The following is a 12833-nucleotide window of genomic DNA, read 5'->3' as shown; positions in this document are numbered from 1 at the left end:
ACTTGAATTAATATTTTGTCATGTGAAGCCTTTCTGTGAGCTAACACCCGCCTTCTCCCTTCCCCTATCAAAATGAGTTCTGTTTAACAACACTTGTATTATATGTAATTAGTTCATTTCAGCCATGAAGTAATTGTTATATTGTATTAAAGTTGGTTGTAAGTCTGTCTCTCCTGGTAAATTGTTAACTCTGTAGGACAGTGATCACATTCTTTTCACTTTGTTCAGTTCCTGGAATAGAATTTGAGTTCAGCTAGTTTAAATAACATCGTCTATTAATGTTTGCATTCAAAAAGTCATTTATTGGGCCTCCCTGGTGGCGCAGTGGTTGAGAGTCCGCCTGCCGATGCAGGGGATACGGGTTCGTGCCCCGGTCTGGGAGGATCCCATATGCCGCGGAGCGGCTGGGCCCGTGAGCCATGGCCGCTGGGCCTGCGCATCCGGAGCCTGTGCTCCGCAACGGGAGAGGCCACAACAGTGAGAGGCCCGCATACCGCAAAAAAAAGGAAAAAAAAAAAAAAAAAAAAAAAAAAAGTCATTTATTGAGTGTCTAGTTAATCGAGTCAACAAGTATTTGTTGAGCATTTGCTTTGGACTTAATATTGAGTAGAGGAATACAAAGAAAGTGTATGATTTGGTTCCTAATCTTGAAACTTTTTATCTGGCTGAGAAGGCAACAGTAACACACCTAAAGTAATTTAAATAAGAAACTAAATGGAAGAAATTCTGATTTGAGCAGTATTTATTTAAGTATAAACTTAAATACTTACAGAGGAAGGTGAAACAGTGGAGGGGAATCCTTCATTGAGAACTCAAATTTGGGTCTTGGTAGATAAATTTTAGGTAGTTGTGGGATGGCCTGAATAGAGACAGGTATTGGGAAGAATGTTGAAGGGAACTGCCTTAAGCGCTAGGCTGAAAGGTTTATACTTTGTCCTGAAAGTAATAGTAAGCAAAATGAAGGTGATAATTTAGGAAAATTAGTCTCCAAGAGAAGAAAGGAGAGATTGAAGAGGGGAAAAATCAGCAAAAGGGAAAGCAGTGAGGAAACTGTTATATATAGTAATAGTAATCTGGGCCTGAAATTACAACGGTCTAAACCGAGTAGGAATGAAAATGAATGAATCATATGAAAAACAGCCCAAAAGAAAGATGTAGTGAAAGTGGAGGAAGGGAAGGATATCAAAGATGATTGTAAGGTTAAGAGTTTGAAAACTGGGGAAATTGTTGTTTTGCTACCTAACACATGGAACCAGTGTTGGGGGAAAAGATGGGTGATTCTTTTGAATAAGAGGATATTACAGCATACTGGTAGAATTTCCAGTAAACATTTGTAAATGGGACTGGAGACTGCATTACAGGGGAGATCTAATTATCGATACATGGAATTGGTAATCCTCCTTAGTAGATAGCTTTTTTTTTTTTTTTTTTTTTTTTTGCGGTACATGGGCCTCTTACTGTTGTGGCCTCTCCCGTTGTGGAGCACAGGCTCCGGACGCGCAGGCTCAGCGGCCATGGCTCACGGGCCCAGCCGCTCCGCGGCATGTGGGATCTTCCCGGACCGGGGCACGAACCCGTGTCCCCTGCCTCGGCAGGCGGACTCTCAACCACTGCGCCACCAGGGATGCCCATTAGTAGATATCTTTGGAACTAGGGTTAGTGCTGTGCTTCTTAAACAGTGAGGGAAATTATTCCTAATGTCATTAATTTTGTGATCAAAATTCTCAGTGCCCCTAAGTTGTGTGATCTTTGCAAACACAGTTTGTGTCTTTAACCATGTCTGTATACCACTTAGTATATAGCTCAGTAAGCACCTTTGGCCTTGATAAATGGTCACTGATACCAAAAGAATCGCTCCCCCAAAGCTTGATTTCTTTCATTAGGAAAATAACTGATTTCAGAAATGTGTTTTAGAACTGAACGTGTGCTCTTCCACTGAATCCTTTTCAAACTGAAATGCCTCTCTTTCCTGTGTGGCAGTTGGAGGAAATGTGGACTGGAAGCAGATAGCAAGTATTCAGGAATCCATTGGAGAGACCAGTTCTCAGAGTGTTGTCGTTGCCGTAGATAGGTAAGGTGCTTGCTTTATTCCCTTCTCAGACGGACACTGTTTTAATTCTGTAGCACTTAGATGTATCCGCTCGCTAGTTAAAAGAGAAACATTATTGCCAAGACATCTTCTCTTAAGTAATATAAGACTGTATTGTGATATGCTGTGATTTAAATGATGAAGTACCTATAATTTTGCTTTCAAATCATAGAATATAGGAAGGAGATAAACAGTATGAAAATTTAAGTGATAGACATTAGTGGGCACTAGGGAAATTGTAACCTTGATGAGAAAAAACACGGTTCTTTTTTTTCTTTATTTTTTTAAAATTTCCTTTATAAAAAATGTACTTCCCTTATTATCCCTGTTTGAGAATAGAGTATAATTTGTCTTTTTGAGTGTATGATACAGGATTGCATTATGGGTGAAATGAAGGGGTTTGCTGGCAGTTCTCATTATAAACTTCTTTGAATAGGATTTCAGAATTTGTATATTATCTACATTACCAGATATTCCTCACTTTTAGTTTGTTTTCTAAAAGAAAATCTATACTATGGTTTATTTTGCTATAGAATATTTAGTTTATTCTAGATTTTAAAAATTCCCAGTGTGTAAAACAATATCTAGTGGTTTTTTTTTTTTTGAAGATGAGCTTTTTCCAGATGGATGCCCAAATAATTGAAACTTAACATTTTACAACACTGATGTTTAAATTTTTTTTAACACTTCTGATGGAAACTTTCAAAAATATAATAGGTACTGTAATTTTTTTGGTGCTTAGAGACGCATGCTGATCCATTATTTGACTTTGCTTTGGATAAAACCTTTTTGCTCTAAGTATGGACAGACCCAAGTGTTCATTTGCTCCTGGCCCTGGCAGTGCTCCCTGGGACTTTATCCTTGAAAAGAATTCTTCATGTCCAATGGCCACTTGCTTTCCTTTTTTTTTTTTTTTTTTTTTTTGAGGGAAGGAGGTAATTTGCCTTTCTCTTGTGAAGGTTGAAAAAAGATTGTGTATCATCTTATACCTACTATACAACTCAGAGGCTTAGCATGTGCTGCTTGGCACTCTTCCAGGTGCTTTCTGGGAAGGGGATCTAATAAAGAGTTGGGTAGATGTATATGTATAACCGATTCACTTTAAAACAAACCAAGAAAACAAAGTGCTTTCCATGTGTTCCTTCATTTTATCCTTTCAGCAGCCTCTGAGATAAGTATTATTATTGTCCTCAATTTACAAATGAGGAACCTGAGACGAGGGGAATTAGATAATTTGCTCATTCTCACAACCAGGCTAATCTTGTCTTGATTATTACCATAACCCTTTCATTAGTAGAGAATCTGGAGGGGTGGCACCGAGATATACACTCAGGCAGCATATCTCTGAGTGTGTTCAACCTCTCTGCCTGCATGTACAGCTCCAGAGCAGTGTAATATCTGCCCTTCTACTACTAGGATAGATATCTTCCAAATGGTTTTCTAGCCATCCAGAAAATCATCTTCACTGTCATTATGAGAATCTATTCAGGCAACAGTCTGTTTCCTTAATATATTTCATATGACCAAAGCCAGTTCTGATTTATCCAGCTGTCCACTGTTTGTTACAGGGAGACATGTCACTCATTTGAACAAATGATATGCCTCTCCGTTTTAAGAATGTGTGCTGTTTCAGAGGAGTCTTAGCACAAATTCTGTTAGTACTTCGTTGTCTCAAACTCATCATCACCAGATACTTCTACAACATAAATTCAATGTCCAGTTTTATACAAGGGCTCAATATTTAAATTTTACTTTATAGTGAAAGCATTAAAAGTTACCTCTTTGATTTGTTATAAGATTATTTTATTCTTATGTGGTACATATCACTTCCTTGTTAAATTTCTTCTGAATTCCTTTCTGAGTATCTGAGTTTATTCTTATTTGTAATATTCTGATTCTAGTCTATAAGCTAATTCAGTGAGATATCCCTGGTATTCAAGACAGTGGTGAGAGTATTGTCAGGCATCATCCTGGAAAGTTCTGTACTTGTCCAGCAAAAAAAGTCATTTTTCTGTCCCTAGGCCTATTGTTCTGGATAATCTGTTATGACAAGTATAGGAACTAAATATGGAAAATAAAATAATTTTTCTTTGCTTAATTATATATAGCTTCTGTTTCTTAATCAATGGAAAAATATATGTGGTTCCATCAGAAGCTTTAAAATGGTAAAATTTTCTGATTATCTTCACTTTTGTATTTGGAATCCTGTACTGTTAGAATTTAGGAGAATATAGGACACTTTAATCTGGAGTACCTGATCCTCTAGGATTTGCTAGGGAAACATTTGCTAGGCATTGTTAAACCAGATACTTCATAAGTATTACTAAACATTGCAGGGGTGGATTTTGTCCAGGAATGATTTACCCCCTGAAAGTTAAAAAACAGTTATTTAGTACCATAGTTTTTATTTTTATTATTGTTTTTTAAGCACACCAGATCTAGCTTTATACTGACCCGTCCCTCACTTTGGAATGTTCTGTCACCTATCAGAAAATATGGACAGCTCCTCCCCAGCTGTGTTTGCTCATAAACATCTTTCGTTTGGGTCCGAGCAGTAAATGTTACCTCTGATATTTTCACTATGAAAATGTTAAATACACAGTAATTTAGTCTGCCTGTATGTTGCATACAGCTAAAAGTTTATTTGATCCAGAATCTGCAAGTTTTATCTTTTTTTTTTTGCATGGTTACATTGCTATCATAATGTGAATGAATTCAGTAATCTATCAATTTTTTTTCCTACTCGTACTTCTCAGGCAATGTCTTTTAATATTAACACACAAGATTCTCATGCTTCTGTTGTCTGCTTCTCATACATGGCATGTAGAATCCATTTCATAGATGATTCTGTGAAACACAACTCTGTTCTCCTGCCTTAGTATATTAAGGCTTAACGTTAAATGCCTCCACAGACTGCTGTGCTCCACCATATGGCTTATCTTTAGTGGAGCGTTACTAGAAATAGAGTGACCCCTCAGAGGCTACCCAAGTGAGTAGGAATTTAAATGCCCTGTTTCAGGATGCACGCTCCACCTCCGTTCCAGTGTCTCCTGAGTCTCCAGAACCTGTTTGCTGATGATCTCCTCTGTTCTTGTTGCCTCTGTTCTTCACCATCTCACCACGTTTAGAGGAGTCATTGCTGCTTTCCCCTGGAGTTGCATATAATCGCCATCTCAGCTTCTGTTCTTTACTCAAACTATATGCTTTGTCATTTGCTTCCTTCTCAGTTAAAAAAAAGAAAAAAAGCTTTCTCGTTTCTTCTGTTCCTTTTCCTGTTGTTTCCCCTGTACTGTTTACTTTTGACCTTCTTTGTGGTATGGTTTTTATAGCCATTGCCTTCCATGAGAATACCTCTAGTTTGAGAAACAGCTTAATGACATTCCTAATGCATAGTCTAGCGAATCTCATTTTTGTTCATGTGAGAGGTTTGTAGGCTGGGTATATTTTAAATTTCTGGATCCAGTCTAACCAGTGGATTCAGTGGGGCCCCATTCCTCTTACTTTTTCTCCCAGATTGTGTTTTCAGTCAGATTTTTGAACTGTTGTTTTGTTCTACTGATAAGAGCAATATAGGAAATCTCAAGATACCCCTTTAGCAGGAGATCAGATTCTGAGTTATTGCATCGTCAGTTTTTAAGCCATTTTTCCTATCTTGTTTTTGTTACTCATTACCAGGATGCATAGACCTTCAAGGACGTTGAGGTTGAAAAATCATGATATACCCAGAATTTTTAGACAGTGGTAGTAGGAAAAAACTAGAATGTATTTTAAATGTTTAAATTATGTTTTGCTCAGGTAAGTGTGAGGCAGTATAGCAAAATGGTTGAGAGGGTGGACTCTGGAGTCTGCCTGTCCTGGTTTCATTCTTGTCTCTAACACTTACTGGTCCTGTGACTTTCAGAAAATTATTAAATATCTTTGTGCCTCAGTTTCTATGTTGATAAAATTGGGAATATAATAGTATATACACACCTCATTATTGTGATTATTATGTGAGTGGATATATATATAAAGCAGTTAGGATAGTATCCACCTGGTGATTGTTGGTAGCTATTACTGTTACTATGACGACTGTTATTTCTAAGTTTAATAGTTGACCTGCTCCTGCCTTTGAGGTTTCCTTTTTATTGTGCAAATACTATGATGTACATTTTAAATTACGGAATATGAGCTCATCCTGGAAGTCACATCAAATCCTTGGTTACAAACTCGGAACATGGATAAAAATGCAGACTTTAAAATAAGAGGACTAATATGTTTATGCTGAAATCTTTTATGAAACTTTGAAGCACAGTAAAAGAGCTCAGTGAAGAAGGCAGGGCAAAGCTGGACAGCATAGCTTAGCTCTAACCATTTGAATGCCGTAAGAAAAGTGGGTTAGCCACTTGTTGGTTAAACTGTTGGAGACTATTTGCAAGGTTCTATTAACCATTTGTAATTTAACATAAGTGAGTTTTTTAATCAAACACACATTGCTTATAAAAATAAAGTAGAAGTTTTCATTTTAAGAACATGTTTAATGTGGGTAAATACTCAGGAAAATTGAAAAATCTTGTTTTGTGTATGCCAATTATTAGTTTTACAACTTAACATTTTTCTTATTCTAAGACTCTCATAAGATACCTTTCCTAGTGTTTATAAATTTACTAATAAAATTACAACAACGTATGTGTACTCTAATATATCATTCGGTACAAAGGAGGGAGGGAGGAACATCCAAGCTATACTTGTTACTAAAATACATGATAAAAATATTCATTTGATTACCTGATTTTTTGTTCCCTTAAAACAGATAAAAGTAGCTCGTACCCCAGGCCACTTACTTTTGAATTGATGTATCAGAAGTGAGACGTTACAAGTTTTTGAATTATATTTTTTTCTTTAGAATATTTACAGGGTCCACAAGGCTCGATGGAAATGCTATTGGTAAGTATGTACATTTACTCCACTTAAAAACTGATTTTTGGCTTAAAAGACTTCAAAGTTAAGTTTTAAAAATGTTAATCTATTTATGTTATAGTGGATTTTGTCCGTTGGCTCTGTGCTGTGTCTATGGATGAATTACTTTCCACTACACATCCAAGAATGTTTAGTCTACAAAAAATAGTAGAAATATCATATTACAACATGGGAAGAATAAGATTGCAGTGGTCTCGAATTTGGGAAGTTATTGGAGATCATTTTAATAAGGTATTTGAGTAATTATAGGATTTGCTTAATTTGTAATTTTTTGTTGTTTAAAATTTCCTTATCATAATCTAATTGAGACCTTTTTCCTTTCCAAGCAGTTTTTTATTACATTTTTGTAATTGGATTTCGAAAACCCTTTGAGTCCTGTTCTTTCTTTTAGAAATAATTGCTCTTAGGTTTTAAGAATTTAGTTAAAATATGTTCTTCTTGTTGAGAAATATTGTTAGCACACTTAGTGCCTTTATGGAGAATCTTTGAGTTTACCTATCTATGCTATTAATTACATATTTTTTCTAAAATAAAAAATAAAGAATTAGCAAGTTTCACTGCTGATATTAGCACCCTGTATTTCTGTTGCCATTACAGGTTGGCTGTAATCCTAATGAAGATGTAGCTATTTTTGCAGTAGACTCCTTGAGGCAATTGTCAATGAAGTTCTTAGAGAAAGGGGAGCTTGCTAATTTCAGATTCCAGAAGGATTTCTTAAGACCTTTTGAACATATAATGAAACGGAACAGGTATTATATTTGTTGAATTGCTTAATATCAGAAAAATACCTTATTTTCCACAGTAGGGGGAAAAACAGAAGAAAAGGGAAAAAACCTGATGAGTTTTATCCAAGCAATTGTATTAATATTTTAGGTCTCCAACAATTCGAGATATGGTTGTACGGTGTATAGCACAGATGGTTAATTCTCAAGCTGCTAACATTCGGTCTGGATGGAAGAACATTTTCTCTGTATTTCATCTAGCGGCATCTGATCAAGATGAAAGCATAGTTGAACTTGCATTCCAAACAACGGGGCATATTGTCAGTGAGTATTCTCTAAGCTCTGTTCAAGTTAAAGAAAACAAAACTCTAATGTGTTCAGAAGATAATTCAAGTATAAAATTATGGGCTTTAAGTTTTCCAAGTTTTGCCTACAGAAGCAGAGTAAATAGTGACAGTATTATCATCATTATAATGTTAGAGTTAACATTTATCGAATGTTTACTATATGGCAAGCACTATAAACACTTTGCATGCATTTTCTTCAGTCTTCACAGTAACTGTATGAGATAAATATCTTTATTATCTCTCTCTTTTTTTTTTAATAGATAAGGAAACTCAGACCCAGTGAGGTTAAGTAATTTGTCTAAAGGCACAAAACTAGTGAGTGATGGAGTTGAGATGCAAAGCCAGAGAGTCTTAAAGCACAGCATTTGTTCTTCACCACTGCACTACACAGCCTCCTTTGACTTTAAAGAAGAATAAAATACTAAGGATCTAAATTAAGCCTCTCTAGAAGATAATGATGTCATCAACATCAAGAATGATGACGTCATCATAGCTGTCATTTATTGAGTGCTTGCTTGAATTAAGTAAACTAAGTACAGTGCTAAGCACTTTACTTACATTTTATTTAGTGCTTACCACTATCCTGTGCATATTATTATCACCATTTTATAGATTAAGAAACACAGATACAGAGAGATTAAATGTAATTTTGAATATTCACTCAACAACCGTTGATTTTGTATCTACTGTGTACCAGTCACTCTATTAGGTACTGGGTTTATAGTGTAAACAAAACACAGACCTGTTTCCCTGTTTCTACTACTCAAGGCAGTCAAGTAACTGGTCAGGACAGACGTTGGAACCAATGTCTATTGGACATTAAAACCCTTAATCTTTAAGAAGTATCCATTACATCTAGAGGTTGGTGTATTTGAGGTATAATTAAGAAAAGCTGAAAGTTGATAATTATATTTATGTGTTTTTCTCCCGTATAGCCCTTGTGTTTGAAAAGCACTTTCCAGCAACCATTGATTCTTTCCAGGATGCAGTGAAATGTTTGTCTGAATTTGCATGCAATGCAGCTTTCCCAGACACAAGTATGGAAGCAATTCGACTTATTCGCCATTGTGCAAAATATGTGTCTGATAGACCTCAGGTATAGCATCATTTAGTAAACAAAATGTTACTGAGCATTTATTTCCAGTCAGAGATCTAAGTTTATTTGGGAATTGAGGGGATATGAAGTATTTATTTTTCAGAATTATCTGAGTTATGATTACATTTGTTGAAGATGTCAGGTATTTTTCTGAGTGTTTCACGTGTATTAACTTGTTTAATATTCCATAACAGCTTTATGGGATAGGTTGGGTTGTAGCCCCATGTACATAAGGAATCTGAGGCACAAGGAAGTTAAAAATGTGCCCCTGCATGCAGGGGATAGTAAAGGAGACCTAGGATTTGAACCCAAGCCTGTGTTTTTAGCCATTACCTTAATATACTGAGGTTGACCGTGGATGAGTGTAGGCTTAAGCACTGAAGTGAAAGGTTGAATTGGCAGCCTGGCTGCCAGCTCTGACTTGCATATCTGAGTCTATCTTGTAACTGTCCTAAGGAGCAGTGATGCTTCATAGATTTTTACTACATACTGACACGGACCTGTGGGGTATTTAGTTCTTCTCGTGTACATCTACTCATTTGATCTTCACACCTCCCCGGTGTGGTGGCATGGCTGCATGATGTAATAACCATTTAAATGATAAAAATGGAAACTCGAATAATGCAGAAAACTGGTGATGGAGTTGAAGCTGAAAGCAGCTTTTGGTTTCTAGTCCAGTGCTCTATAGGCAGTTGTAATCTCCATCTTTTTTTAAGTTATCAAATTGCTCACTTTTGATTAGTAAAGTGTTAAAAAAAATTTTGGAGAAATAATATGCTTAATGTATAGGTATTATGTTTTGCCTTTAGTAAACCTGCGTTTCTTCTTGAAGGCTTTCAAGGAATACACAAGTGACGACATGAACGTGGCACCTGAAGACAGGGTGTGGGTGAGGGGATGGTTCCCAGCTCTCTTTGAGTTGTCCTGTGTCATCAACAGATGCAAGTTAGATGTGAGAACCAGGTAACAGCCAGTACTTGAAATTGAAATTTTGAGAGGCTTATTCTTACTTTAATCAAATCAACTTATATGAACGCCAGTTCAATTTTATTAAGTATAGTAGTTATTCGATAGGCAGATTTTAAAATATGTTAAGTAGAGCAACAATAAAAAATGGAAATAAATTACTTTTCCTTAAAATTTGACTGTGGCCTACTTTGAGTTTTAGGTTCTATGTTAATTTACACATTCTGTCTTTCATACATTTGTTTCCAATCAGAAATTGAAGTTAGCACCAAAATTCATCTTCTGATGAATGATAAAAGAATTTCCAAATGCATGTCTTTGGTGGACTTTAGGTGAAGAACCGTTGCTTTTTGAAGACTGGCCAGTAACATAGTTTTGAATAATATAGGCCTGTTCAAAAAGAATTGAACTCTTTCAAAAGTATATTCTCAATAAAAGATCTATATGAATATCCAGTCCATTTGTAAAGAAACTATTATGGGTATAATGTAACCAGACAAGTACTCAGTGCACACTTCTTACAGTTATAAGAAGTTGTTATGAATTTGTTAGAGTTCACATCAATCCCATAGTATTGCTTTTCTCACCCTGTATTTTTGATGGCCAAATTGAAATGACCAACTTGTGTATCCTAACGTCTCTCAACAGTGCATCAGAAAGGTAGTATAGACTTGTAACAAATCAGTGATAGAATATAATGAAAGAATGAATCTCTCCTTCCACCACTTACGCCAGAACCACACCTATCCCCAGCCAAGGTTAAGTTTGTTTTATAGCCTAAGAAATGTTTCACTTTTATAGTGCTATTTGTTATAACAAATTTTGTGAAATAGAAAATAATCCAAAATATGACTCACACCTTGGAAACTTGTTATAGAATTTAGTAATCACCAGCACATATGACGTTATATTTCACATGTAGGCACTGAGGAATTTTTGTCAGTGGACCTGTTAGGAAACTTGATAAAATTCAAGATGGCCCCCAGTTGATATAACTCTAAATTATTTAGGTATACAGCTTTCAAATGTCCAGCCACTTCAGTAGAGCAACGAACATGTCATAACTGACGAGTCATGGAAACTCAGCACCCCGCTCCCTGCCCTTGTTTATTTGTAGACGTCTGTTTGACGTAGACCTACCTGCTTTCTTAGCCTCTCAGCCTGTCCTTGTCTGGGACCACACTACCTTGCTTCTCACCCTATCCTATGTTCAGATTATGGATGGGTTTAGTTGTTAAAGAGAAGAGAAAAGGGATGTTCTAGTTGGTAAAAAAGAGGGAAAATATGAGTTAACTTTGTTCAGTGATGGCTTTGATTTTCTTGCCTCATTCCAGGATTTGTAAAGGCAGTTATTTAGATTACACCTTAAAATGCAGCACTACGATTTGTATAACACACTAATTACAAAGTACTTTCAAATGCATTCTCATTTGAGTCCCTCAAAATTTTGTAGATTTAGGGTTGAATAATTAACCTGGAGCCCTACCCATTCTTTTTCCCTACACCAGCAACTTAAGTATTCATCAAAACTTGTTCCATGGTAAAAAGCCTTGGAAACCTCTCTAGATCTGTGCTTGCTTTGGGGGCCTGGAAGAAACAGGATTTTCACATCCACTCACCCCAGCTCTGGGGGTTAGTTAGCATCCAGTTTACTTGGAGTGGGAGGAAGAGGGAGCCTTGTCCCATTGTAGGGGAGACATGGAACTCTGACACGGTTCTCCTGGGGAAGACAGAGTGTGTTTCTTCCACAGGAATCCCTTTACTGTAGTTCCTTTACTTCTGATTTTACACATTAGGTATCTTACAGATCAAATAAACTGTTGTGAACTTGCCGTAGGACTGAACTACCATAATGTTATTTTACACACCTATTGAACAAATACTTGTTTAGAGCCTATTATGTATCAGGCATGTACGAGGCCCGGGGGTAGCACAGCAGCCAATGAACTAGACCACGTACCAGTCCTTATGGAGTGTTTCAAAGGAAATTTTGTTCTGGCTTACTGTCAGACTTTTCGAAATATAAACCTTTTCTAAGTGGAAGGGTACCTATATTTTACTAGAAGAAATAACTGTATAGAGAAAAGATCAAGCTTTTTACTGTTGACATGAAGGCATTATTTCAAGAAAGGTAATAAGGAATCAGAAGGCAATTTTGAGTTTAGTTTTAACACTTATTCAGAAGAGAAGAATGGGGTATGAGAGCAGTTTATTTGTTCAGGGAACACTTAACTGTGTGCCGCGGTGTGACAGGTGCTGCTCTGGCCTGGGGGACAGCAGGACACAGCCACCCTGCCCACACTAGTGTCTTAGTGGATTAGTTTGATAAACCCTTCAGTTTGAGGATATTATATGAACAATTAGAGTGTCAACTAAAAATTCCTACAGCTCTTTGAAAAAGATTTTCCAAAATCTCATTTTATTTGTTCTTAGACTGATTTCCATGGCCACAGTGCCACAAAATTAATATTCACCCAAATGATGATCTTTCTCAATCTATAATTCCATTTACATTTTTGAAATGCTGGAGTGATGGGGTGGGAGTGGAAGAAAAGTAGAAGAAAAAATTTTCAGGCCAAGTCCTTTGGACAAAGTTTTTTCCTAAATGATGCATCCTAAAGAAACCTGTTTTACAACCTAAATTTTTTTAAAGC

At 36.4% G+C, this 12833-nt stretch overlaps 1 protein-coding gene across 2 annotated transcripts in view; it reads left to right on the top strand.

The window, feature by feature from the left end:
• Positions 1–12833, top strand: part of ARFGEF1 (ARF guanine nucleotide exchange factor 1) — a 133565-nt gene that overhangs the window by 102175 nt on the left and 18557 nt on the right. For both annotated transcript variants that reach the window (XM_081258320.1, XM_081258321.1), the window contains exons 23-29: positions 1981–2071; positions 6975–7015; positions 7110–7279; positions 7646–7797; positions 7922–8094; positions 9053–9213; positions 10046–10176. In XM_081258320.1, coding sequence (XP_081114446.1) covers positions 1981–2071; positions 6975–7015; positions 7110–7279; positions 7646–7797; positions 7922–8094; positions 9053–9213; positions 10046–10176 — 919 coding nt within the window. The remainder of the gene's footprint in view (positions 1–1980; positions 2072–6974; positions 7016–7109; positions 7280–7645; positions 7798–7921; positions 8095–9052; positions 9214–10045; positions 10177–12833) is intronic.

This window comes from Mesoplodon bidens, assembly GCF_964165515.1.
Source record: "Mesoplodon bidens genome assembly, chromosome: 16".
NCBI classification, from domain to species: Eukaryota; Metazoa; Chordata; class Mammalia; order Artiodactyla; family Ziphiidae; genus Mesoplodon; species Mesoplodon bidens.
Note: the sequence above shows the minus strand (reverse complement) of the source record. Positions and strands in the feature narration are given on the sequence as shown.